A 27,853-nucleotide genomic window follows, 5' to 3' on the forward strand; every position below is an offset into this window, starting at 1 on the left:
GAAAACTAACAAACAGAAAGGACATCCACACCAAAACCCCATCTGTAGGTCACCATCATCAAAGACAAAAGGTAGATAAAAACCACAAAGATGGGGAAAAAACAGAGCAGAAAAACTGGAAATTCTAAAAATCAGAGTGCCTCTCCTCCTCCAAAGGAACGCAGCTCCTCACCAGCAATGGAACAAAGCTGGATGGAGAATGACTTTAACAAGTTGAGAGAAGAAGGCTTCAGACGATCAAACTACTCCGAGCTAAAGGAGGAAGTTCGAACCCATGGCAAAGAAGTTAAAAACATTGAAAAAAAATTAGACGAATGGATAACTAGAATAACCAATGCAGAGAAGTCCCTAAAGGACCTGATGGAGCTGAAAACCAAGGCACGAGAACTACGTGATGAATGCACAAGCCTCAGTAGCCGATTCGATCAACTGGAAGAAAGGGTATCAGTGATGGAAGATCAAATGAATGAAATGAAGTGAGAAGAGAAGTTTAGAGAAAAAAGAATAAAAAGAAATGAACAAAGCCTCCAAGAAATATGGGACTATGTGAAAAGACCAAATCTATGTCTGATTGGTGTACCTGAAAGTGATGGGGAGAATGGAACCAAGTTGGAAAACACTCTGCAGGATATTATCCAGGAGAACTTCCCCAATCTAACAAGGCAGGCCAACATTCACATTCAGGAAATACAGAGAACGCCACAAAGATACTCCTCGAGAAGAGCAACTCCAAGACACATAATTGTCAGATTCACCAAGTTGAAATGAAGGAAAAAATGTTAAGGGCAGCCAGAAAGGTCAGGTTACCCACAAAGGGAAGCCCATCAGACTAACAGCTGATCTCTTGGCAGAAACTCTACAAGCCAGAAGAGAGTGGGGACCAATATTCAACATTCTTAAAGAAAAGAATTTTCAACCCTGAATTTCATATCCAGCCAAACTAAGCTTCATAAGTGAAGGAGAAATAAAATCCTTTACAGACAAGCAAATGCTGAGAGATTTTGTCACCACCAGGCCTGCCCTAAAAGAGCTCCTGAAGGAAGCACTAAACATGGAAAGGAACAACCAGTACCAGCCACTGCAAAAACATGCCAAATTGTAAAGACCATCAAGGCTAGGAAGAAACTGCATCAACTAACGAGCAAAATAACCAACTAACATCATAATGACAGGATCAAATTCACACATAACAATATTAACCCCAAACGTAAATGGGCTAAATGCTCCAATTAAAAGACACAGACTGGCAAATTGGATAAAGAGTCAAGACCCATCAGTGTGCTGTATTCAGGAAACCCATCTCACGTGCAGAGACACACATAGGCTCAAAATAAAGGGACGGAGGAAGATCTACCAAGCAAATGGAAAATAAAAAAATAAAAATAAAAAATCCTAGTCTCTGATAAAACAGACTTTAAACGAACAAAGATCAAAAGAGACAAAGAAGGCCATTACATAACGGTAAAGGGATTGATTCAACAAGAAGAACTAACTATCCTAAATATAAACGCACCCAATACAGGAGCACCCGGATTCATAAAGCAAGTCCTTAGAGACGTAGAAAGAGACTTAGACTCCCACACAATAGTAATGGGAGACTTTAACACCCCACTGTCAACATTAGACAGATCAACGAGACAGAAAGTTAACAAAGATACCCAGAAATTGAATTTAGCTCTGCACCAAGCGGACCTAATAGACATCTACAGAACTCTCCACCCCAAATTAACAAAATATACATTCTTCTCAGCATCACACCACACCTATCCCAAAATTGACCACAAAGTTGGAAGTAAAGCACTCCTCAGCAAATGTAAAAGAACAGAAATTATAACAAACTGTCTCTCAGACCACAGTGCAATCAAACTAGAACTCAGGATTAAGAAACTCACTCAAAACCGCTCAACTACATGGAAACTGAACAACCTGCTCCTGAATGACTACTGGGTACATAACAAAATGAAGGCAGAAATAAAGATGTTCTTTGAAACCAACGAGAACAAAGACACAACATACCAGAATCTCTGGGAATCATTCAAAGCAGTGTGTAGAGGGAAATTCATAGCACTAAACGCCCACAAGAGAAAGCAGGAAAGATCTAAAATTGACACTCTAACATCACAATTAAAGGAACTAGAGAAGCCAGAGCAAACACATTCAAAAGCTAGCAGAAGGCAAGAAATAACTAAGATCAGAGCAGAACTGAAGGAAATAGAGACACAAAAAACCCTTCAAAAAATTAATGAATCCAGGAGCTGGTTTTTTGAAAAGATCAACAAAATTGATAGACCACTAGCAAGACTAATAAAGAGGAAAAGAGAGAAGAATCAAATAGACACAATAAAAAATGATAAAGGGGATATCACTACCAATCCCAAAGAAATACAAACTACCATCAAAGAATACTATAAACACCTCTATGCAAATAAACTAGAAAATCTGGAAGAAATGGATAAATTCCTGGACACATACACCCTCCCAAGACTAAACCAGGAAGAAGTTGAATCTCTGAATAGACCAATAACAGGCTCTGAAATTGAGGCAATAATTAATAGCTTACCAACCAAAAAAAGTCCAGGACCAGATGGATTCACAGTCGAATTCTACCAGAGGTACAAGGAGGAGCTGGTACCATTCCTTCTGAAACTATTCCAGTCAATAGAAAAAGAGGGAATCCTCCCTAACTCATTTTATGAGGCCAGCATCATCCTGATACCAAAGCCTGGCAGAGACACAACAAAAAAAGAGAATTTTAGGCCAATATCCCTGATGAACATCGATGCAAAAATCCTCAATAAAATACTGGCAAACCGAATCCAGCAGCACATCAAAAAGCTTATCTACCATGATCAAGTGGGTTTCATCCCTGGGATGCAAGGCTGGTTCAACATATGCAAATCAATAAACGTAATCCAGCATATAAACAGAACCAAAGACAAAAACCACATGATTATCTCAATAGATGCAGAAAAGGCCTTTGACAAAATTCAACAACCCTTCATGCTAAAAACTCTCAATAAATTAGGTATTGATGGGACGTATCTCAAAATAATAAGAGCTATCTATGACAAACCCACAGCCAATATCATACTGAATGGGCAAAAACTGGAAGCATTCCCTTTGAAAACGGGCACAAGACAGGGATGCCCTCTCTCACCACTCCTATTCAACATACTGTTGGAAGTTCTGGCCAGGGCAATTAGGCAGGAGAAAGAAATAATGGGTATTCAATTAGGAAAAGAGGAAGTCAAATTGTCCCTGTTTGCAGATGACATGATTGTATATCTAGAAAACCCCATTGTCTCAGCTCAAAATCTCCTTAAGCTAATAGGCAACTTCAGCAAAGTCTCAGGATACAAAATCAATGTGCAAAAATCACAAGCATTCTTATACACCAATAACAGACAAACAGAGAGCCAAATCATGAGTGAACTCCCATTCACAATTGCTTCAGAGAAAATAAAACACCTAGGAATCCAACTTACAAGGGATGTGAAGGACCTCTTCAAGGAGAACTACAGATCACTGCTCAATGAAATAAAAGAGGATACAAACAAATGGAAGAACATTCCATGCTCATGGGTAGGAAGAATCAATATTGTGAAAATGGCCATACTGCCCAAGGTAATTTATAGATCCAATGCCATCGCCATCAAGCTACCAACGACTTTCTTCACAGAATTGGAAAAAACTACTTTAAAGTTCATATGGAACCAAAAAAGAGCCTGAATCGCCAAGTCAATCCTAAGCCAAAAGAACAAAGCTGGAGGCATCATGCTACCTGACTTCAAACTATACTGCAAGGCTACAGTTACCAAAACAGCATGGTACTGGTACCAAAACAGAGACATAGACCAATGGAACAGAACAGAGCCCTCAGAAATAATGCCGCATATCTACAACCATCTGATCTTTGACAAACTTGACAAAAACAAGAAATGGGGAAACAATTTGCTATTTAATAAATGGTGCTGGGAAAACTGGCTAGCCATATGTAGAAAGCTGAAACTGGATCCCTTCCTTACACCTTATACAAAAATTAATTCAAGATGGACTAAAGACTTAAATGTTAGACCTAAAACCATAAAAACCCTAGAAGAAAATCTAGACGATACCATTCAGGACATAGGCATGGGCAAGGACTTCATGTCTAAAACACCAAAAGCAATGGCAACAAAAGCCCAAATTGTCAAATGGGATCTAATTAAACTAAGGAGCTTCTGCACAGCAAAAGAAACTACCATCAGAGTGAACAGGCAACCTACAGAATGGGAGAAAATTTTTGCGATCTACTCATCTGACAAACGGCTAATATCCAGAATCTACAATGAACTCAAACAAATTTACAAGAAAAAAACAAACAACCCCATCAAAAAGTGGGCGAAGGATATGAACAGACACTTCTCAAAAGAAGACATTTATGCAGCCAAAAGACATGAAAAAATGCTCATCATCACTGGCCATCAGAGAAATGCAAATCAAAACCACAATGAGATATCATCTCACACCAGTTAGAATGGCAATCAGTAAAAAGTCAGGAAACAACAGGTGCTGGAGAGGTTGTGCAGAAATAGGAACACTTTTACACTGTTGGTGGGACTGTAAACTAGTTCAACCATTGTAGAAGTCAGTGTGGTGATTCCTCAGGGATCTAGATCTAGAAATACCATTTGACCCAGCCATCCCATTACTGGGTATATATCCAAAGGAGTATAAATCATGCTGCTATAAAGACACATGCACACATATGTTTACTGCGGCACTATTCACAATAGCAAAGACTTGTAACCAAGCCAAATGTCCAACAATGATAGACTGGATTAAGAAAATGTGGCACATATACACCATGGAATACTATGCAGCCATAAAAAAAGATGAGTTCATATCCTTTGCAGGGACATGGATGAAGCTGGAAACCCATCATTCTCAGGAAACTATCACAAGGACAAAAAACCAAACACCACATGTTCTCACTCATAGGTGGGAATTGAACAATGAGAACACATGGACACAGGAAGGGGAACATCACACACCGGGGCCTGTTGTGGGATGGGGAGAGGGGGGAGGGACAGCATTAGGACATATACCTAATGTTAATTGATGAGTTAATGGGTGCAGCACACCAACATGGCACACGTATACATATGCAACTAACCTGCATGTTGTGCACATGTACCCTAAAACTTAAAGTGTAACAAGAAAAAAAAAGTTGAAAGAGCCTTACGAATTTATCACATAATCCATATAGCATAGGAAGTTATTTCTTGTTTCTTACCCACATGTCCTGCTACAATGCAAAGCTAACTTCGTTTGCTTTCAACTAGGATCAAGTCGTCGATTCCTTACACACGTAAAACTAAGTCGTTCAAAACTCTTCAGTTACTAGGATCTTACTTCTCTGTATTCTGACTTTAAGAGTCAAAGTTAAATGACCTCAAGCAAGCATCCTCATAAGCTGCCAAAAAATGGTAATTCCAGACAGTGTCCTGAGGACAACAGGGACCCAGGGCCATCTCTTGGATCATCTATATCCACCAAAATGACCTGTGCTAGTCAATCAATGTCTACGGTCTAGTCTCTGGTCGGTTTAATGAACAAGAGGCGGTTAAGTTTTGGAGTTAAAGTTAGCTGCCTTATGGTTCACCATCTAACTTTCAGACACACAGTCAATAAAAACAACAAAAGTTAAGGCTTAACTTGTATTTAAATATAGTTAAATATAGGCCGGGCACAGTGGCTCAATGCCTGTAATCCCAGCACTTTGGGAGGCCGAGGCAGGCAGATCACCTGAGGTCTGGAGTTCAAGACCAGCCTTGCCAACCTGGTGAAACCCCGTCTCTACTCTAAGTACAAAAATTAGCCAGGCGTGGTGACAGGTGCCTGTAATCCCAGCTACTTGGAAGGCTGAGGCAGCAGAATCACTTGAACCTGGGAGGCGGAGGGTGCAGTGAGCCAAGATCGCGTGACTGCACTCCAGCCTGGGCGACAAGACCAAGAGTCTGTCTCATAATAAAATAAAATAAATTATATAAATAAATAAAATTAAATATAATAATTGGTTTACCAGAACACCCCACATTGCAGACATTTTAGGTTAACTGAGATTTTCTGTGTTTGCATGAGAACTAATGTAGCATTTCTCCATATTTTCATGAGAACTAATGCAGCATACAAGGCTAAAGGCATACATATTTATATGGGTTTGCACTCTCTCACACCTGCCAACCTGAGAGCATGTCTGAGACTAGCTATCCCAGGCTTGTATCACAGTTGGAGCATGAGCACACCATTGCCCAATTTACAAACCACAGACACCTTTGCTCAACATTTGTCATTCAATTCTAAATCAATGCAATAAAAGTGCCTACTTTTTTCATTGGCATTGCTTCAACATACAGAGATACAAGAAATCATAATTGTTTCCCTTTTATTCTCCAAAAGCAGACACCTACAAATCCTAGTGCCATAATCATACCCGGCTCAACAGTCAGACATAAGAGGCCATAAGATCCCATATGACAGTTAGAGTGAAATCCAATCCACATAAGGGCCAAGTTGACCACAGGACTAGATCAAGCACTCTCAATATTTAAACAAACAATAACCCTAAAATGTAGGGTCATTTCCTTACTAAAAAATACTTTTTAGTTACTCTTCAAAACTTTCAGGATAAAATTAGTATTTGCAGCTCATTAAACACCACGCAGTCTCATTCTTCATTCCTGTATGTGCAGTTTCCCTACATGTGAAGTTTTTTGCCACCCACCATTCACCACTGCCAAGTCCTCACTTGTGTCTGTCCTCATTCATTCTTAAAAACTCATCTCAGGACACTTTCTTCTGTAAGCCATCTGGGACCGTCACCAAACCCCAGCTAGGGTTAGGTGCCTTACTCTGTACTCCACAAATTCCCACTCTTAACACACTTACCAGGCTATGTTCTGTGTTCTGCGTTGACGGCTGTGCTTAGATCTTGTATCCTCAGCTCCTAAGATAGTGCCAAGCTCAGAAAAGGTACCTTCAGAGAATGGAGGAACAAGTAAAGTAAGCATATTCTGAAGGAGAAGAGGCATCAACCCTTAATAACATCATGCATCACATGAATAAACCACATGTAAATTGTCTGGGAAAATGAAAAGCCTTCTTATATCGCAGCACATAAAGGAACATCTGAATGAGAGATTCTCCTTGGGGATGAGAAGCCAGTCTGGTTCCCAGTGTTAAGAAATTTGGAACTTCAAAATCTGGTCCTAATACTCACTATGCAGACCCCAAAATGCCGTTTAAGAACACACTAGCTTCCGTACCGACAAAAAGAAACCAAAATCTTTGGACATTTGCTCTATGGCACAAGGGCTCCAGATATAACATATAATCAATGCTCCCAAAATCCTGGTGTAGAGGAGTCAAGTACTGGACTTTGAAGTCAGAAAAAAGAAAAACAAACCAACAAACTTGGACTCCAATCCCAGCTCTGTTCTTTACTCATTGTATGCAATTAAATAATTCATTTATCCTCTCTAAATGCCAGTTTCCTCATCAGTGAAACGAGAATAATTACAAGTATTTCCAGGGATTGTTGCTAAAAATAAGTGAAATAACAAACATGAAAGATGGCCCAACACACAAGAGCCCTTCACGAATGTTCATTCTCATCTCTTCCCTCTATTCGGGTATGTGAGTGTCACCTACGTATGAACAGGGATGCACAGATGATTGACAGGCCCCTGCTTGAGTCCTGAACAGCTAAATGAGGACAAGGAAGGTGAGAGGCAGCCCTTATAGGCTGTATGATCAAGGAGCCAATCATGTTTCCTCCAAAGTCTATATGTTGTTTCTGCACATGGAAATTGGATTTTCAAATAATCTTTTCATCTTTTCAGGAGCTCACTATGAAAATCTATGTTTTGAAGAAACTGTGGCCCTCGTGCTGCTGGTAGTTAGCAGGATGAAGTTGAGTCAAGGAACACACAAAGGCCTTCAGAGGTTTTTCAAATATTCCACTTCTTGAGCCAGGAGTAGCTACGTGGCTACCCATTTTATTATTTTTGTTTTTTGTTTGTTTGTTTTGAGACAGGATCTCACTCTGTCACCCAGGCTGAAGTGCAGTAGTGTGATCTCAGCTCACTGCAACCTCTGCTTCCTGAGTTCAAGCAATTCTCCCACCTCAGCTTCCCAAGCAGCTGGGACTACAGGCGCACGCCACCACACCTGGCTAACATTTGTATGTTTGGTAGAGACGAGGTTTCACCACGCTGTTGGCCAGGCTGGTCTCAAACACCGCACCCAGTGGCGTTTTATTATTCTTTAAACTGGACATATGTTTCTATCAACTGTTTTGTATGTGTAATATAGTTCACAATCTAAAAGTGGGGTAGAGTGTTAACATCAGGAGGCTGGAATCAGGGATCCTAGATGTGGAAATCCTGGCAGCATTTAACAAAGGATAACATTTATTTTTTTGCCTCCTAAACTGATGGGTTTTTTTTGAATCGTTAATAGCTACTTCTGCGGAACCCGTACAAGTGCCAGGAAGCTCACCACCCCAAGACTCCCAGAAACTGACTGACTCCAAAGCATTTGGTAGTGATACATACAAAGGTCCCCTAAAAAATAACTCCAAAGCATTTGGTAGGGATACATACAAAGGTCCCCTAAAAAATAACCAGGAGTACAGGGTGCATCCTGAGAAGAGGATGATGCTGATGATATTTGAAGGATTTACAGTTTAATACTTATGAGTCCTTTTTTGAATACACCTTGAAAGTCTGTTTCTGAATGACTGGGAATTTCAGCAATGCCTGTGGATGTGAGTTTCAAAGAGTCACATGTCGAAAATGAAAGGCAACCTGGACTAGAGGTCAGAATGCCTCGGTGCTAGCCCCGAGTGTTTCACAGACAGCCTTAGGGGAGTTGTAGGATAACTTTCAAAGTATTCAGGCAGCACAGACTTAAGATGAGACATTACTTTGTCTGACATCCTCATATCCTCACTGGCTAGAACAGCAAAACATAGGCTATTGTATGAGGGCAAGCTAGAAAGTGTCAAACTCACCTGCTCGCCTCTTCTTGTGCCTTCTCTTAGGACAACATTCCCCTCCCCACCCCACTACCTCCCAGTTTTTGGTGTATGTATGACAAGTACAAAATAATTTAACAAAATATTTAACTTCTGAAGATATAACTGTAACAGTCACAGTAATAATCGATGGAGTAATCTGCAAAAGTAAAACAGCACTGATGAGCTTCATAGTTGTTTATTATCATTGTGCCAGGCTTTGTTTGCTATTTATAAATCACAGCCATTGACATTTTTACTGAGAAATCACACACACACACACACACACACGGTGTCAGGAGACAAACGGGTAATAGTGTAGGAAGCAGATGGAAGGATGGCTTCATAGCAGACTGAGCACATGCTTCATGCATAAGTGAGGTAAGGGGCACCCAAAATAGAAAAGAATTCAACAAACTTACACAGAAGTCTGCAATCAGACAATCTAACAAACACTGAATTATTTTCAGGTTATCAGTATGTCTTATGCTTTAGAGCAGGGGTGTCCAATCTTTAGGATTCCCTGGGCCACACATAAAATACGTTAACACTAACAAAAGGTCCATGTATAAATCTCATAATGTTTTAAGAAAGTTGACAGATTTGTGCTGGGCCACATTCAAAGCTGTCCTGGGTCGCATGTGGCCCAAGGGCCATGGGTTGGACAAGCTTTAGAGGTTGAGTGTTGTTCCTATTGATTTTTAAATTTCTTTCATTAAGGGAGAAGTATCATCTTTTTTATAGAATTTAGAGTCTTTAATGGTTTTAATCTAACCCTGAAAGCAGAAATAATAATGGGATAGAGGTTAGAAGCAATGTAAATAATTTTAACCATCTGTCCGGCCTCTTGCTAAATATTTCATGCCTTTCAACCAATAACGTAAAGCCTAGGATCAGAATCCAATATGCTAGTCAGTTTACTCCAAATAACCCAGTGGTGTGGTTTATTTCATTATACCCATGACACTAGTCCTTTCCTTTTATAAATACCAAAAAATACTATTTTCTCCCTTAAGTAAATCAAGTAAATAATGGCTTACCCTTCACAGTACTCAGTTATTTAATGTATCAAATGCCTTATCTGGCAAAACCTGAATGTGAAATAGTTATGGAAGTGTTTACAATAAAGGCACAGGGGTGGACGAGAACAAGTTTTGGAGAAAATGAGGGGAATAAATGGTTAACTGCCAGCAGACACACACTCACGCTGGAGGACACAAAAAGGTTCACAGCAGTTTTGAAATCCATTTAGAGAAACTCACTTTATTTCTCCAACAGAGCTCTCACCAGCTAATCTGTATTACAACCTGCAGGATTCTTAATATTCTCAGCAGGATCAAGATTTGGGCCACACTGATTCAGCTATTTAATCTTGCAAGAGAACAATATTTGGCAGGAAAAGACCCCACAGCACTGAGGGGATGTCCCAGTGGTTTGTCGTTAACACAGACTGGGCCAAGAACGCCAAAGGTGGAAACCAAACAGCACTAAAACCAATGTTTCTCTTTTCCTTTCACTAGCTCTGTCCTCAAACACATATGTGCACTCTACGCATACGTGGCAAACACATATGTCACATGTGCAAAGACAGCTATTTCAGATGCATGTACGTTTTTAAAAGGCAAAATATTTCCTGAATATTTTGGGCCCTGTCATGAAAAATTTAAAATTCAAAAGTATTGACTTCCTCTCTTCCTATTTGAATACCCTTTATTTCTTTGTCTTGCCTGATTGCCCCGGCCAGAACTTCCATTCTCAGCAAACTAACCCAGGAACAGAAAACCAAACACTGCCTGTCCTCATTCATAAGTGGGAGTCGAACAACGAGAACACGTGGACACAGGGAGGGGAACATCACACACTGGGGCCTATTGCAGGATGGGGGGAAAGCAGAGGGAGAGCATTAGGACAAATATCTAATGCATGCGGGGTTTAAAACCTAGATGACAGGTTGATAGGTACAGCAAACCACCATGGCACATGTATACCTATGTAACAAACTTGAACATTCTGCACATGTATCCCAGAACTTAAAGTAAAAAATAAAAAAAAAATTCAAAAGTATCACTCACAGGTTGGAGGCAGGAAAAGAGATGAAGGAACAACAGCTAGAGTTTCACTTTCGAACTCTTTAATCTTCTTAAGCATTGAAAATCAAAATAGTAAAAACATTTATGAATTTTTAATGTATACAAATTTTTAAGATTTTTTTAACCATCTTGAAATTAATAAGCTGAACAACACTCTTCTATATTGAACATTTGTGATGTTTTATATAGAATACTGTGGTTTGATTTCCTTTTGTGTTTTGTTTTTTTCTGTTGAGGACATCTTTATTTCTTTATTTAAATGCCTGTTAAGCGATTTAGATGGTTTGACTTAATTTTTTGTGGTATTTTCTGGAATACTGATAGGCAAATAGGGAATAAAGAAAACAGACATACAGAAGCGGACAAACTTAAAAATAAGATATATAGCTTCTATTATTAAACAAAGATTATAAATCACTCTTGAAATCAATGATTCAGTAAAGTTTTTAACAACTAATAAAATAGTATGACTCGTGTTCAATTCCTTTCCCTCCTAAACCTGAGTTTGTTACCCTCTGATGTTAACACAGCGTTTCCCTCTATCTGGCATTTCTCCCATTTAGAACATTAGATGTATTATCTCATATACAGAGCTTGTTGCTCTAACATCGTCTGCTTGCCTGTCAGGCTAACTACAAGCCGCAGGGCATCAGGGGTCATCTGTGCTTTATTCCTCATTAATCCCACCTCCTAGCAATGTGCCTGGCACATAGTAAACACTTTAAAACATGTTTGTTAAGTCAATAATTAAGTTCTCAAAAGTGGTATCTTCTAGAAATGTTTATTATGGATTTATAGATGCCCAAAGTATGCACATTTGAAAATACGATAACTACTCCTTCAACAATCCTGCTTCAACCTGTATTTCAGGAATGGGATCTCTCCCTGCACTCTAACAAGGAGACGCCGGGTGTTCCTAACCTTATATTCATCTCTTCCTTCCTTCTGCCTCTTCTCCCTCATAAACACTTTTACATCCAACCGAGGCCCTCATGCATCGTAGGATGAACATGAAACACATCCAGAAAAGTGGTTTTTCACTTTTTCTGAAATCCACACGGCCTGATGCAATGTCATGTCCAGAGCCAGTGTTTCATGAATGAAGGTGTATATGTGTCAGGTAACTGTGAAGGTAATTTCTACTTCTGTCTTATACTTTACAGTCAAAGCCCCAGATTCTGGAGGATTTAAACATGATCAAGAAATGCCACTTATCATCAAAGGCCTCACCACAATTACACAACAAAAATAAATATTTCAATCACTTTGTTTATGGGAAATCGATTCTATCAAAAATGACAGTGTTGAGAATAATAGAATGGTTTTTAAGTTTTTTGCCTGTATTCTTTTTTCTAAATCCATACTCTTTTTCCTGGTTTGCTAAACACAGGCAAATTCTAACACCTTTATAATTCTAAGGATGCAATGATACAAAGCTTAATTCAAATGAGTTAAATATTCCTTTGTGGCCTGGTATGGTGGCTCATACCTGTAATCCCAGCACTTTAGGAAGCTGAGGTGGGAGGATGGCTTGAGCCCAGGAGTTCAAGACCAACCTGGGCAATATAGGCAAACCTTATCTCTATTCGAAAAAAAAAAAAAAAAAAAAAAAAAAAGAAGAAGCTGACTTTGTTACAATTGATATAGCCACAAAAGGAAAAATCAATCAAAAATATAAAGAAGCAAAAAACATGACTTCCTACTTCTTGTCCTTGGAACCAAATAGAGTCTGGAGGCATTTCACAAAAGCAATAGGTCCTTCAGACAGAAATTTAGATATCTTTGTGCAAGCAGCATTGCATATGATTCTGTACAAGAGAGAAAAAGGCTACAAAGCAGGCCACCTGACAACCATGAATGAAAAGAAAGCTATAGAAGAAAATATGAGCAAAAAAAAAAAAAGAAAGAAATGCAATTTTTATGACATAATCCTTCTAGGAAAATGCAAAGCAAATTAGAGAGCATAGTTGCATACTTTAAAAAAAAAAGACAGTCTTGTTTCTAACTTCCAAATCATAAAATTTTTTCTAATTGTATAAACTTGGCTTAGATTACCAATGGATTTTGAATTAAATCTCTACACAATGTCTCCCTTGACTTATGACCCTCCAATAAGCTAAAATAACACTCAACTATTACTCTTAAGAACTAAGAAAACAACAGGTTTTAAACCTGCCTCTAAAACTTCATTGACATTGTAATTATATGGCCTAATTATTAATGATAGTCACATCTGGGACTTCAAAAATATATACATAAGAGTTCTGGTTTTTCTTTAACATTCAGGATATTCTGCTCACTGTGGCTATGTCCCAAAAGGTATAATAAAATCTGGAAGAAAATTTAGATACTTTCAAAGTTCTAAATCTGCATCATGCACTGGAAATTGAGACATGAAGCTAGTCTGTGTTAGACTTTCCCTGCGTCCTGGAAATTTTTTTTCTATTCTCACCTCTCTGTCCTCCTTTTTATTCACATCTGCCCAGGCTAAACTGCTAGCACGGGACATGTGATGTCTACATTCTGAACTACATAATTCAACCAAAATCTGGAAAACTTAAAAACTTCACTACTACCCTAAAGTATCTGTGTTTCTATCAATGACTAATGGCTCAAACCTGGAAATAAAAAGTTTGAAAGGTTCAGTTAAGAACTGGGGCAGGGCGCGGTGGCTCACACCTATAATCCCAGGACTTCAGGAAACCGAGGGAGGTGGATCATCTGAAGTCAGGAGTTTGAGACCAGCCTGGCCAACACGGTAAAACCCCGTCTCTACTAAAAATACAAAAATTAGCCGGGTGTGGTGCCAGGCACCTGTAGTCCCAGCTACTAGGGAGGCTGAGGCAGGAGAATCACTTGAACCCAGGAGGCGGAGGTTGCCTTGAGCCGAAACTGTACCACTGCACTCCAGCCTGGGTAACAGCATGAGACTCTGTCTGGAAAAAAAAAAAAAAAAAAAAGAACTGGAAATAGGATATAGGAGGAATTTTTTTTCTTTTTTTAGTTAAGAATATTCAGCTTGAAAATAGGGAAAAGTTTAAAACTGAATGTAGACGTTTTCCTGGAAAGGCAACAGGTAGAGGGTAGTGTTATCTAACTTCACTAAAGAAACTAGCTCATCTGTCAGGGTACAGTGGCTCACGCCTGTAATCCCAACACTTTGGGAAGACGAGGTGGGCGGATCACTTGAGGACAGGAATTTGAGGCCAGCCTGGTCAACATGGCAAAACCCCATTTCTACTAAAAATACAAAAATTAGCTGGGCATGCTGGTATATGCCTGTAATCCCAGCTACTCAGGACACTGAGGCACGAGAATTACTTGAACCCGGGAGGTGGAGGTTGCACTAAGCCGAGATTGCGCCACTGCACTCCAGCCTGGGTGACAGAGTGAGACCCTGTCTCAAAAAAAAAAAAAAAAAAGAAAGAAAGAAAGAAAGAAAGAAAAAAGAAAAGAAAAGAAAAAACAAGAAATTAGCTCATGATAGCAGCTTATATTATAATTATGTGACACTTTGGATATTTCAAAGCACGTTCACAAAGTGTACGTCACTTAAATACCTCAAAATTTCCCTGTTATATATGCAGATCATTCCCCATTCAGCCCTGGTATGGACTGAGCTGTGTGCCACCCCAAAATTCATACGTTGAAGCCCTAACCACCAATGTGACTGTATTTGGAGAGGGTGACTTTAAGGAGGTAATTAAGTTTAAATGAAGTCACAAGGAAGCCCTGATCCGATTGGGTCTGTGTCCTTCTAAGAGGAGAAGACACAGAGATCTCTCTTGCTCTTCCTCTCTCTCTCCGCATGCACACACCAACGAAAAGCCACATGAGGACACTGCGAGAAGGCAACTGTCTGCAAGCCAGGAACAGAGCCCTCACCAGCCCTACCATACCTTGATCTGGCACTTCCCAGCCTCCAGAAATGTGAGAAAAATTTCTGTCACTTTACGCTGCCCATCCTGTGATATCTTGTTATGGTGCCTGAGCAGACTAAGACAAGCCCTAATTTTTTTTTTTTTTAGGTTCTTGGATTAGACACCAGAAAGAATTCCCTATGATATATTAAATAGGGGAAGTCTTGGCATTTGTAATGTAATTAGAAAATAAATTATCCTGCTTTACTGAGGAAATGTTGCTACAATCCTTTGATAAAACTATAGAAGTCACTGAACACTTAAGGAGCAGAGAATAAAAGATTGTGTTTATCAAGCAGCACCAAAAAGAAAAGAATCATAAAACTGAAAGCAACTTCAGAAACTAAAAATATCCTTGCAAAGAGGAGTTTCAAGAAAAAGAATGTACAAAATTAGTTAATATTTTACATATTACTGCCTCATTCATTTATTCCACATGCATTTACTGAGTATGTGCTCTGTACTGAGCTCTATTCTAGGCATAACCAATCTTGCGTTGAAGGGGTAGACTCATTCCTTGCTCCACTATGGCAGATATTCCAGGAAAGATTTTATTTGCCTAGACTGAAAAGTGGATGGGATGGCAAACTCTTCTTAAGGAAAAAAAAAAAGAAAGAAAAAAAAAAAAGAAAAAACACCCTGGATATGGATATAGAGAAAGTAATCCCATAAAATAATCCAGCTATTTACTGAATAAATATTTATTTGATAACTACTTTGTGCTAGAAAATGATACAATAGAAAAAAAAATCTGGGAGCTTTCAAGAAGAAAACTGATGTGCAATGGATATCTAGACCTTGAAAGAGATTAGAACTCCTAGTAATAATCTTCACTGTAAGATGAAATTCACACAAGGCCAAGAGATTCACTCATCAAAGTAAAAAATAAAAAGATTTGTTGACACAAATGGTCGATTCATTTGTTTATTAAATTTGGCAGTAGGCTAGGCCCTGGGTCTGTAGAGAAAAAAGACACAGCCCATTTCTTCAAAGAGTTCAGTCTGAGGGTAGGAAAACTCATAATGCAGCTATAGAAGCTGACTGTCAGAGCAGCTAGGGAAAGATGGTGTTGCAGGACTTTTCCTTAGTTCCACTAAAGACGGGGTCCTCTGTCCCACGGCAATGAAAATTCAGGCTCGCAGACAATTTGAATGATGAGTAAGACAGGGTTTTGCTGGGTGAAAGGAAGAAAAGGGGGAAACAGGGACTCCCTGTAAGGCCAGGGTCCCCTGCTAGAGAGCTTCCTGCCTCATAGTTCGAATTCCAGGTTCCACACAGGAAGAGGAGGGGGCCTGGCTCCCCCACCACCACCCCGCCCACCGTCTGCAAACAGCATAAACTTCCCGAGGCTCTACCCTAGTGCGCAGGCTGGTTGGAGTTTTTCCGGGGACCCCCTCCCATCTGGCTGTCTCAATGGTAGCCTCTGAGCCAGTGTGGATGGGGAGAGGTATGAAGGGCCTTGCAGGCAGAAGTGTGAAATGGATGGGTTCAGGTTGCAAGAGGGCCTCCCAGGCTAGAGGTCTCAGCTAGCACTAAGCCAGGGACAGCCTCACATTCCAGGCAAAAGATTTTACATTTTATCCTAAAGGCAGTAGAGAGACTTAACAGATTTTAAAAGAGGATGTGACATGATCAGATGTGCATTTTAGGAAAACCTTGCAAGAAACTATAAGGAGAATAGCCCAAGTCAAGAGACTATTCCCATATTCCTATCAAGGGGTAGGGAGGGCCCTAAATTAGAGAGGTGACAAGAAAGGCAAAGTATAAAGCACCATCTGGCGCGTTCTTGCAGATATAAAACATAAATGGAAAGAGGCATGGATGATCTTCACCTATGGGAAGTTAAGGAGGTCAGACATATAGACACATAATATGCTAACTAAAACCAAAGTGGAGAATATGATTTGTGAAATGAGTGGTACAAATGATAGTGTTATAGCACAAAGCCCCACAATAATTCAGAGATGAGACACATCACTGTAGCTGGGTTTGAGTATGTGTCTGGGATCAGGGGGCTGGGCTGTCATTTACAGATAGTGTGAAATTGTCCTAAACATGCAGAATGACTCATGCAAAAGCCCAGAACAGAGTAAGCAGGCAGGCCTAAAAGAAATCGAAGAACAGTGATGAAGGGCAGTGAAAGATAAGGTGAAAAATAGCCATTTAGGAGCAGATTGTGGAGGGTCCTTAGAGTCAGAATTAAAGGGTTTAGGAGATTAGACTTTATCCTACTCAAACTGAAGGTCCATGGAAAGCATTTTAGTGGGTCATAATTAGGGTCTTGATGAAAAAGATATTTTAGAACAACTCATCTGGTGATTGTGTTTTAGATGCAATGAAAGGAACAGAAGGAGATAAGGCCAATTAGGAAGTTACTGCAGTAACTCAGGCAAGATAATGGCCTGAACACAGCAAAACTGAAAAGAAAGGAATATGGGAAAAAAGGATTTCATGAAAAAAGGATCTTCACAAATTGTTTGCTGAATCCCTCATCTCTGTTTAAAAAAAAAAAAAAAAAGTCATATGTGTTAATTCTTTTATTACCGGGGCTCTTCTCAAACCTCCCCTTTAGACAATGCCATTTTACAACCAAAACTCTTTTATTTGACATGCACAAGTAATTATTGGTCTGGGATGTATTTGTTTCTTTAAGTGACTGTGGCTGAAAAATTGAGGCTAAAAAGAAGAGATCAGCCTTTGAAGTTCTGCTCTACATGGAAAAATAAAGCAAAACCAGGTGTAAGGGAAACCACGGATTTGGAAACAAGAAAGGACCAAGAGGTAATTTTCCGTACATTTCTCACATGAAAATATAAGTAATCCTTATAGAAATACTTTTCCCGAGGAGCAGTTGTTCAGAGGATCTAATTAAACAGGGTATGTCAAAGTGTTTCAAAATAAATGAGGTATTCATACATGTGTTAGGTATTATGAGAAAATATGTGTTATTGCCCTATCACTTTCTCTTTTTTTAATCTTTGTCTTTAAAGATAATGCTACTGACCACACTATTCACTGGGAATTCATCAGAGTTATTGGTTGAGATGAGCTACAGATAAGGTCTAGTCCACTAAAGCAATATAGAGATTCACTCTGTAAAAATACTAGCCTTCAAGAGCTTAAATCTAAACCACTGACCTCATAACTAATCATCTATGTTAATCAACCCACTTATGACTTACACTAAAAATAACATTCATTCTCATGTCAAACTGCTTAGTATACTAGATTTTACTACTCAAAATCAGAAGCTTTTACATAAATGTTTCAGTAGTTATAAAACTTCTGCTTCTTGTACAAAGCAAAATTAACAAATAATGTATTTCAACAAATGACTTTATAATTTTTACCTTTCTCATATTTAAAGAAAAAAGTTTGCTGAATATAAAAAGAAAAAAAATCTCCTTCAGTGTCAGTTGTTCAGATTCATATAAGACCTAATGCCTCATACACGATAATTTTGCCACCAGTTTACAATTAGCATGCATTGCTCATGCATGAGTTGACCCAATTACATAACAAATTTCGCCTTTGGTGATTTCTCTTGACTGCTTGTCTTCTGTCCACCATACAACTCAATTTCACACTGTCAGCAGCCTGAACATGGTTACAGTCAGTCTCTGTCAAAATGATTTATTTAAATTTCAAACAGAGACCAAATCCCTAGATAATTGTCCCTACCCTCATGTTCAGCCTTGCACTCAATCGAACTTTGAATCAAATCTTTTAATAGCCCATAGACACTACTATTCAATTATTAGGCAATGTTTAGTCCCAATAATCTAATATTGTTGAAGCTAACTCACAAAATCTCAGGGAACTAAATCAGCAGTATCCGTGTGAGCTTATTGGTGGGCATATAATTTATTTTACATTCTAAGAAGTCAGTGAAAAATTATGTAGTGTAGGAGAAGAGCTAAAAATAATTATATTGCAAGATCAAATTATAGAGAGGTTACTTTTTGGCATACTTTTTTTAAAGTGCCATTCTTAGCTTTTCTTGTAAAGTAGGCAAGCATTTCTTATGAATGGGTATGCAGAATTGAAAGTGGTAGCAAAAAAGGATATTTGGGAAAGCAGACAGATAACCAAAATTGTGAACATTGACAAGGTAAGGGAAATAATATAGGGCAGGTGAAACACTAATGTCTATAGACATTAGTCTATAGTGATCTAGGAAAATGGGGTTTTAGACACTCTCATTGAAGTCAACACACAGAGGTACATACACAGATATACACACACACAGACATGCAAAACTATTTTCTCCATTTGTCAAGAACACACAGAAATCCTGACAAATCAAATAATGGTACACTCACCATTTCAGTCAGTCTTTAAAATACACGATTTTGTCATCTGGTCGATTTTTGTTTCTTTCCCCTTCACTTGATATTTCTCTTCCCCCTGAAATAAATTAGAAAATAAACATCCAGTTTTCATCTATGGCACAAAGTCTGTAAAAGTCTCTTGGGGTTTGACTTCACCATTTTATTTCACAATTTATCCCCAGACTGTCTCAGCTAATTGAAAGTGCAGCTGATATGAGTGGGTAAACAGCCAGAACGAAACATCAGTAATTTTCCCAAGGCTAGCCTGAGTCCCTTGAACGTCTGGCGATGGTTCTGCTTTGAGATCCTGCTGCAGGTACCCTGAATGCATTGCTTGTAAACTTGAAGGTGGGAATCACCTGAAATTAGAAAGAGCCTTTACAATTACCCACATGAGCTAGCCCTGTAGCAGCCACAGAAAGGCGTGTTTTGTTTTTTTTAATGCCCATGGGCACAGTATTCCTCAATTCATATTTGGACACTGTCCCTTAAGAATATTTTCCTAAAATATTGGTAAATAAAGAAAATGTGATGTACAAAGATATTTCTGCCATTTCTGAATTTATGCCCTAGAGTCTGGGGGCAAGGAGAGGGTGGATGGCAATTAAGTGACACAGTTGTGAAAATCTGTAGGGCAGGGCTTTCTGGCCCACAGTTCCTAAGTCAGTGCTGAACACATTGGCTGTCAGGTTTCATTCTGCTGAAGAGATACAGTTTAAACAAAACCTAGACTTCTAAACATTATCTTCAATTAAACGATTTGGCTGGATTTCCTGACTTCCTATAAAAACTGTTCCCAAGCCTAACATTCAATTTCATAAGCAACCAAACCCCATCTGAATATTAATATATTCAATGAGATGAAGACATCTTCTGGAATTTCGTGGGGAAAAAAATAATTTTCCTTTATTTTAGAAGCCAAGTTCTTTTTCTTCCTAGCCATTTAGTCAGTTCTGAAATCCTGCCTCTTTTCTTGTTTTGTTCTGTGGCTACACTAAGTGGGTAACATAGCAGAAGAATTATAAATTGCAGTATTTAATAAATCTCCCATGTTCAATATGTTGTCATTATAGCTACCCAGAGAAGGCAAGTTCACCCACTCTCACCTCTTTCATCACACTCAATTTGAAATTTACGGTTGTATTTTATCCCACACCTCAGTAACATATGCAGACTGAGTGGTCATTTCCAAATGATTTCAAATCCTCAATAAACGAACATAAGAATAGCTGAAAAAATTTCAAAACATTGATATAGACATAAGCAATCAAAAATTTCCATTCATCCGTAACATATTACCCAAAACACCTAGGAGTTGTCATTAAATTCACTGCTTTATGTCTTTATACAAGAGAGATTAAAAGCAGCTAAGAAAGAGCCACACAATATTCAGAGATAAACCAGAAACAAATAAGAGAAAATGAAACACAGGGAAACATAAAGATAGCAAAGACTGCCAATCTTAGTTAACCTACCTACATTAACCTATATTAAACTTGGCACTCAAATGCAAGACTCACAAATTTCATACCCCTAATAATCTTCAGGATTTATAATTTTCAGGATTATAATTTCCCAGCATCTCTAGCCGGAAGATTCTGGGTCTTTCCAGTCTAGACACTTTCTCACCTGTTTCCTCTCATAACAGACACAATCCAGCCACTGTCAAAAAATATCTGTTTGGGTTTTAGCCAATATTGTTCAGTGGGTTTAGATTAAAGTAATATGGAAAACTGGACTTGCCAAAGTACTACTTTTTGGATCAACCCAAGTTTCTTATAGAAAAAGATCCTTGAGTAATATGGAAAACCTAGTGAGGTAAGGGAAAAAGTTCATGAAGTGGCAGTCTTATAAATGAATAATAAATTCACCAGACCTCAGAGCACTTAACAGCCTCCCTTCTTTAAGAGTTGGTCCCTAATGGTAATATTATGAAGTCTATATTTTTTACAGCTATCCAAACATTTAATATGCCTCATCTTGGCTAACAGAACTACTTATAAAACTGCTATGGCTGCTAACATCAAGACATCGCAAAAAGTTTTTTTTAAAAAGAGATGTTGTCTAAGTTACATGCTTTTAAAAACCAGTGTTGTCTAAATAATAGGCTTAATCTAAATGGTGCTTTTTATACTGCTGTCTATATAACATATTATATATGATAAATATAGATTAATACATACCTGTGTGATAAGGGTATTTTGCATAATTAAGAATGGATCTGCAAACGACCTCTGGTATTGAATAAAATGTATATTCCTGCTAATGATAAAGGTTGGTAAAATGATCAGTATTTTCTAATTAAACACGAATATTGACTAAATTTGAATAAAAATTAAAAGGCTTACCTTTGATCAACTGCAATCCTTGTGTTAGCTGTCACATGGATGTCTTAGGTAGAAAGGTTTAGTTCTTTTTGAAATAAAATTCAGTGATTGTTGAAGATGTATGATATAACTGTTTTTGGCAGAATTATTTTTTAAATAAACATTTGCCAAAAATAATCCAAAGAAAGAACTGTTATTAAATGTAACTGCCAGTGAAACAGATCATTGATTTGCATTTTTAAAAGCAAAAATAGGTTTTTGGTTTAAGGAAAGAATAAAGAGGAAGAAAAATAAGGCAGTGATCTTCAGTATTCATGACTGATGGATTGCTGGGATGGGGTAGAAAAACTAAGGGACAAATGTCATGAAGTCTTAAAATTCAACTCTTTTTCTTCAAAGGAAATCCCTACTAATATAAAATGTACACTTAAAGAGCAAAAAACAATGTGTACTTTGCATCCTCCCACTTCCTAATAAATTGTTTAACATGAAATAATTCTGTTTTTGAACTTTAGGCATATAAAAAGTTTTTTCTCAAATTATATATAATTCTAGCTTCAAATTATATATGTATGTGTGTATATATTATATATGTATGTATATATACACATATATATAAACACATATATAATATATACACATGTATTATATGTACACACACACATATATACATGTATACATACATCTCATGATGATGACCAAATATCAGTGAGTTTAAAACCATCTGCTAATTAAACATGTCCTGGAAATTAAGGCTACATCAGTTATAACACCTAGATATACAAACTTTAGTGACTTTATAAGTGACGCACAAAATACAGTTCTCATTAAAAATGGTATGAGTGTTGCCTGTTTGCTCATACTTTTATGTCACTCACACATTTGTTAATTTTCATTCATATTTCCTCTTGGATATCTAACATTGAATTAATTTTTGTGAAGAAAAATACATCCTGACACACTTCACATAATATTTTGGAAGAAACATAATCACAGGTGTGAATTACAAAAACTAAGAAGAGCTGTTTATCCACCTTTAATAAGTACTGAATTAATACCTCCCTAATATGTTTTGAACTTCTTCTAGTCTCCATTTTCTCTTTCAAGGAAACTATATTAATAAACAAGGCACAGCTTCAAGTACAAAGCAACTACATATATAAATGTTTATTTCAAAGGTAAGATGTAATACCTGATTTCAACAAATAACTAATTCAAAGTATGAAATCTTATGGACACATAGTCAGCAAATAGGAGATTTTTTTTTAAGACTCCTAACCTTATATGTATATTTTATATGCTTATCCACAGTCAAAACTTAACTTTCAAGTTTCTTATTTTAATTATAAAAGGCCTATTTTGGAAAAATTTGAAAGCTGAGAACCATTCAAAATGGAATAAGGAGACCTTCTATTAGGTAACTAAGCACTGGGCCCTAGATAACTGTAATGGAACCAGAGGGCAGGGTTTACCAGATGAAATTGGCATAGTCTATGCGTGCACAGAGTACTGCTTGCACCCCCCCCACAGCAACACAAACACTTCCAAGTCACCCAGCCTCCCTTTCTCATCCGGAAATGCACGTCAGAGCCACCATGCTATTGAATAAACAGGCACCTACGTTACTGATTTGCTCCTGAGTCCTCTTCAGTCTCTGTAGCTCAGGAGTGTCCGTGACAATGCTGAAGCCCCTCCCTTTGCTTTCTTCAAAATCTCTTTTGTACTTGACCTAACAAGAAGGGGGAAAAGAAAAGTGAACAGAGGGATCCCAAATCCCACTCAGGATAGGCTGGGCCAACGAAGCTGCTGGAATTGGAAACAATGGCTAAAAACACAGGTCTCGGCCGGAGGTGCAGTTAAGAGCCAGAAGGAAACAGCCAGGCTACCTGGTTTGTGTCCCAGAAACTCCACTTACTATTTGTGTGACTTTAAGCAAGTTCTTTAACCACTCTGTGCTCAGTGGTGTCATCTGTACAGCGGCAATAACAACAATGGCTATTTAACAGGTTGTAGGGATGGGGTCGGACTAATTGATGCATGAATCCGGCTGACAGAAACAAGTACTCCATACTAGCTATTATGATTATCACCACTAATACCATTACCACTGTGAAAGGAAAGAAAATGTGGAAAAAGAAAGCTAAATCTTCTTCTCCTCTTGTGCCCACCTGTCAGTGAAAAAGCCTCATTTTGAGCCTAAACTGCCCTATGGAGGAGGGAGACGAAGAATTGACAGCTAGCCCTGTCCAAGAAGTTTTTATTCAACTTCAGAAGGCAAACATATGGATACAATTACACAATGCTGTATTGCCAAATGGCAAGTATATAAATGCTTATGAAAATATTTATAAAATAGGCCACACCTAGAGATTAAAAAGCTGCTCACACATGCCCTCGGCATACTGTGTGCCGAAGTAGCGAAGACTTTTTTCAGTATTTAAATATACTTCTTTTCTAATTACAACCCAATGGAGCTTAATTTTACTGTTTCCTCGGAGGACTGGAACAGCTTATGCTTCATCTTACAGAACCCCATCTCCTGTTATTAGCATAATGACAATAACTGTCCCACCAGTTAAAGATTCGGCTTGTTAATGATTGAGATGGTTACATCACTTTGACTGTTCTTTTTTTAAACCTAAATATCAAGAAATGTGGAAACATATTTTGATAATCCATAGAATCCCCATTTTACATTCAAAATTACAAGCTCCCAATTAACACTTAAATTGATCATTAAAATTAATTAAGTTAATTTAGGGTTGCCTATTCAATATGATTGTTAGTGTAGTGTAGTCTTCTGCAGAAGGTAGAAAAGTTCACTTCGTTGAACATGGAATGGCTGTTTCTGTTGAGTCATGTCTGTATTTAAATACACAATTCTATCAAGCATTATTATCCTCAAGGATACTGCAAGATTTTCTTTTACCAGACAAGCTTGAAAGAAAAACAAACACACACACACACACACACACACACAGGGAAATCGAGATACTCTCATCGCTTTTAGCTTAAGAATACCTAATTCTTCTCTCTGTACTTTCGATCTGTAAAAGCACTAAACCCCTTACTTTATTCCCATAAGTAAAAGGTCAAATAAACTGCAATATTTTTCTCCACATAAAATGCTGAGAGATTAGCCTTCTCACCCTCCATCTCCCAGCATGGGTAAAGATCCACATGCTGGCACATTCTCAGTGTTTCATGCCTAACTAAGCAGGCAAGCTATTTAGCTTTGCTGGTAGTAAGCACTGGAGCTCAGAGTAGTAAAATAATAAAAGTTAAAAGGATGACAAGGTTGGAATAGCAACAAGCATGAAGGCATAGGAAGAAATGCCTGTGAAACAAGTTCTAGCATTCCTAACACCAGTCTCACAGAAGGCACAATCACATATTATTTTTGTTACTCGTTTGTATTTTTTAATAGCAATTTCCAAAGACAGAGGTGAAAAGAAAAACCAATAAATTCTAGAATCATAGGTATTTTTGGTTTTTTCTTTTTGTTTTGGTAGTGATGGGTTCTCACTATGTTACCTAGGATGACCTTGAACTCCTGGCCTCAAGTGATCCTCCTACCTTAGCCTCCCAAAGTGCTGGGATTGCAGACATCAGCCACCACCACACCCAGCCTAGGATCACAGGTTTTGAGCTGACTACTGTTCAACAATCCTTTCTACATTCACAAGACACAAAAGAATCATCTGACTTTGGCTTGCCTGGTTGGGTGACTAGCTTTGAGAAGTGTACAATCACCTCTATAAATGGCTTGCAGAATGTTGCAGGATTCCTATTTCTTTTGAATGGTGTGAAACACAGCCAAGCCTCTTACCCTCTCAGCACCAGTTCAAGCACCAGCCCACCAGTATTTCTTTACTACACATAGGGAAACTCCGAGCCACTCGTCAGCTCTCTCTCTTCCACACTCCCACCCACTTTCATCCTATTTACTTAGGTCTAATTTTAAATGTGGTATCAGATGGTTTGTCAGTCATGTGTAGTCTGATTCTAGGAGGCAAGTGGATATAAAAAGAGAACAGAGGACAGAGGGAAGTAGCAGGATGCCTCTCTCCAATCTCATGTGGCCCCTTTGCCCTTACGTGACCTCATCCAGCCAAAAACGACACCACATCCACAGACCCTGTGATAGATCTTGGGAGGGCCACATAATCTTGCAAGCATCCAGGACCCTCAGCTCTGGGACTCTGGCAGGAACTCTTGGGAAAGGGGTTGTGTCATTTATTTGTGCTGCTATAAAGGAATACCTGAGACTGGGTAATTTACAAAGAAAAGAGGTTTATTTGGCTTGTGGTTCTGTAAGCTGTACAGGAAGCATGGTGCCAGCATCTGCTTCTGGTCAGAGCCTCAAGAAGCTTCCAATCATGATGGAAGGTGAAGGGGAGCCAGCGTGTCACATGGCAAGACAGGGAGCAAGGGCAGGGGAATGTGCCAGGCTCTTTAAACCAGCTCTCACGTGAACTCATTGTTGTGGGGAGGGCGCCAAGCCATTCATGAGGGATCCACCCCCATGATCCAAACACCTCCCATTAGTCCATACCTTCAATGCTCGGGATCACATTTCAACATGAGATTTGAGGGGGACAAACATCCAAACCATATTGGGGTGCTCTTTTGCTATGGTCTGGCTAGTTTAATTAGCTGTAAAAGTGGAGTTGCTGACTACCATGTGGCCACCATCTGATAATGAAGTCAACACAGAGGCAAGCAAAAGAGTGATTGAGATAGAGTCCTGACATCACCATTTGAGCACCTGAATTTAACTCTTCCAAAAGCCAGAAATACCAGGTTTGCCGGTTACGTGAGCTAGCAAAAGAGTGATTGAGATAGAGTCCTGACATCACCATTTGAGCACCTGAATTTAACTCTTCCAAAAGCCAGAAATACCAGGTTTGCCGGTTACGTGAGCTAATCTCTTCCTTTTACAATCAAAAGAATTCTGACGAACATAACCAGCCCCCGTGTCCATGTGTTGTACACACGTATGACAAGGCTCCCAGTAAATACAAACATGTAAATTTCTCATTGACTTCTATGCCCTGATTCTTCCTATGCATGTTACAAGATGTAATTGTTTAGATAAATAGCAGATTCTATCAAGGAAAGAGCATTGCTTTCATGGACAATCCTTTGCTCATTCAGCAAATCTTTACTGAGCACCTACTATAGGCCAAGACCTGTTCCAGGTATAGAAATGATGTGACAAAGAGAAGTCAATGGTCCCTGCCCTCGTGGGGCTTATGTTAATTACAATGCAAGAGATGAAAAAGACACAAGATCTATGTAGGTCATAAATGGTATGTTAGTGTGAAGCGCTAAGAGAGAAAAATAGCGAGACAAGGGGACGTGAAGTGTCAGGTAGTCTGCCCTTCTAGACAGGGTGGTCAGGGAAGTCCCCAGTAAGAAGGTGATATTTCAGTAAGGCCTCAAAGAGGGAGGAAGAAAGCCACACAGAGTTCTTCCAGGAGAGCTATGCAGGCAGAGGGAACAGACAGAGCAAAGCCCTAAAACCCTTTAGAAAGGTCAAGGAAGGCCACTGTGAATGGAGCAACCTTAGTGGGAGGGAAGAGGAAGAGGACTGCAGACAGTGGTCACGCGGGGCTTTGCAGGCCCTGAGGATGTTGGCTTTTCTTCCCTGTGGGGCATGAGGCCTGTGGAGGTTTGTATGCGGAACAGCGGCATGCCCTGACTTGTGTTTTAAAAGGCTTTCTCTGACTGCTGTCCTGCAAACTCCTTGGAAGTGTGCAGGACAGAAGCGAGAAGCCCAGGTAGGGGCAGGCAATGTCAGTCCCCTCCCCCAGTCAGCCACTGTCAGAGAACTGTCTCAGGACCACAGAAAAAAGCAAAAGTTCTTGGGCCCAGCCTCAGGGCCCTGGCGTCCCCGAAAGACCCCACCAGGCATGCTACACACTCTTGTCAGAACGGAGCAGGAAGGGCAAAGAGGAGAGAGGACAGAATTAAGTTACCAACCTGAGCTCAGAAAGAGAATGTGCCATACCTGGGAAGTAACACAGTCTTATCTCCCTACAGTCTTATCCCTTCAAGATTGAAGAAAGGCACTTTGAAAACGCATTCAAAGTCAAATGTGAGAAATTCACGTAATAGGCAATTT

General features: G+C 39.0%; 1 protein-coding gene across 3 annotated transcripts in view; it reads right to left on the minus strand.

The window, feature by feature from the left end:
• NEBL (nebulette) overlaps window positions 1–27,853 on the minus strand; it is a 518,729-nt gene that overhangs the window by 157,188 nt on the left and 333,688 nt on the right. For all 3 annotated transcript variants that reach the window (XM_054522031.2, XM_054522030.1, XM_054522032.1), the window contains exon 4: window positions 23,348–23,455. In XM_054522031.2, the coding sequence (XP_054378006.1) occupies window positions 23,348–23,455 (108 nt within the window). The remainder of the gene's footprint in view (window positions 1–23,347; window positions 23,456–27,853) is intronic.

This window comes from Pongo abelii, chromosome 8, assembly GCF_028885655.2.
Source record: "Pongo abelii isolate AG06213 chromosome 8, NHGRI_mPonAbe1-v2.0_pri, whole genome shotgun sequence".
Taxonomy (NCBI): domain Eukaryota; kingdom Metazoa; phylum Chordata; class Mammalia; order Primates; family Hominidae; genus Pongo; species Pongo abelii.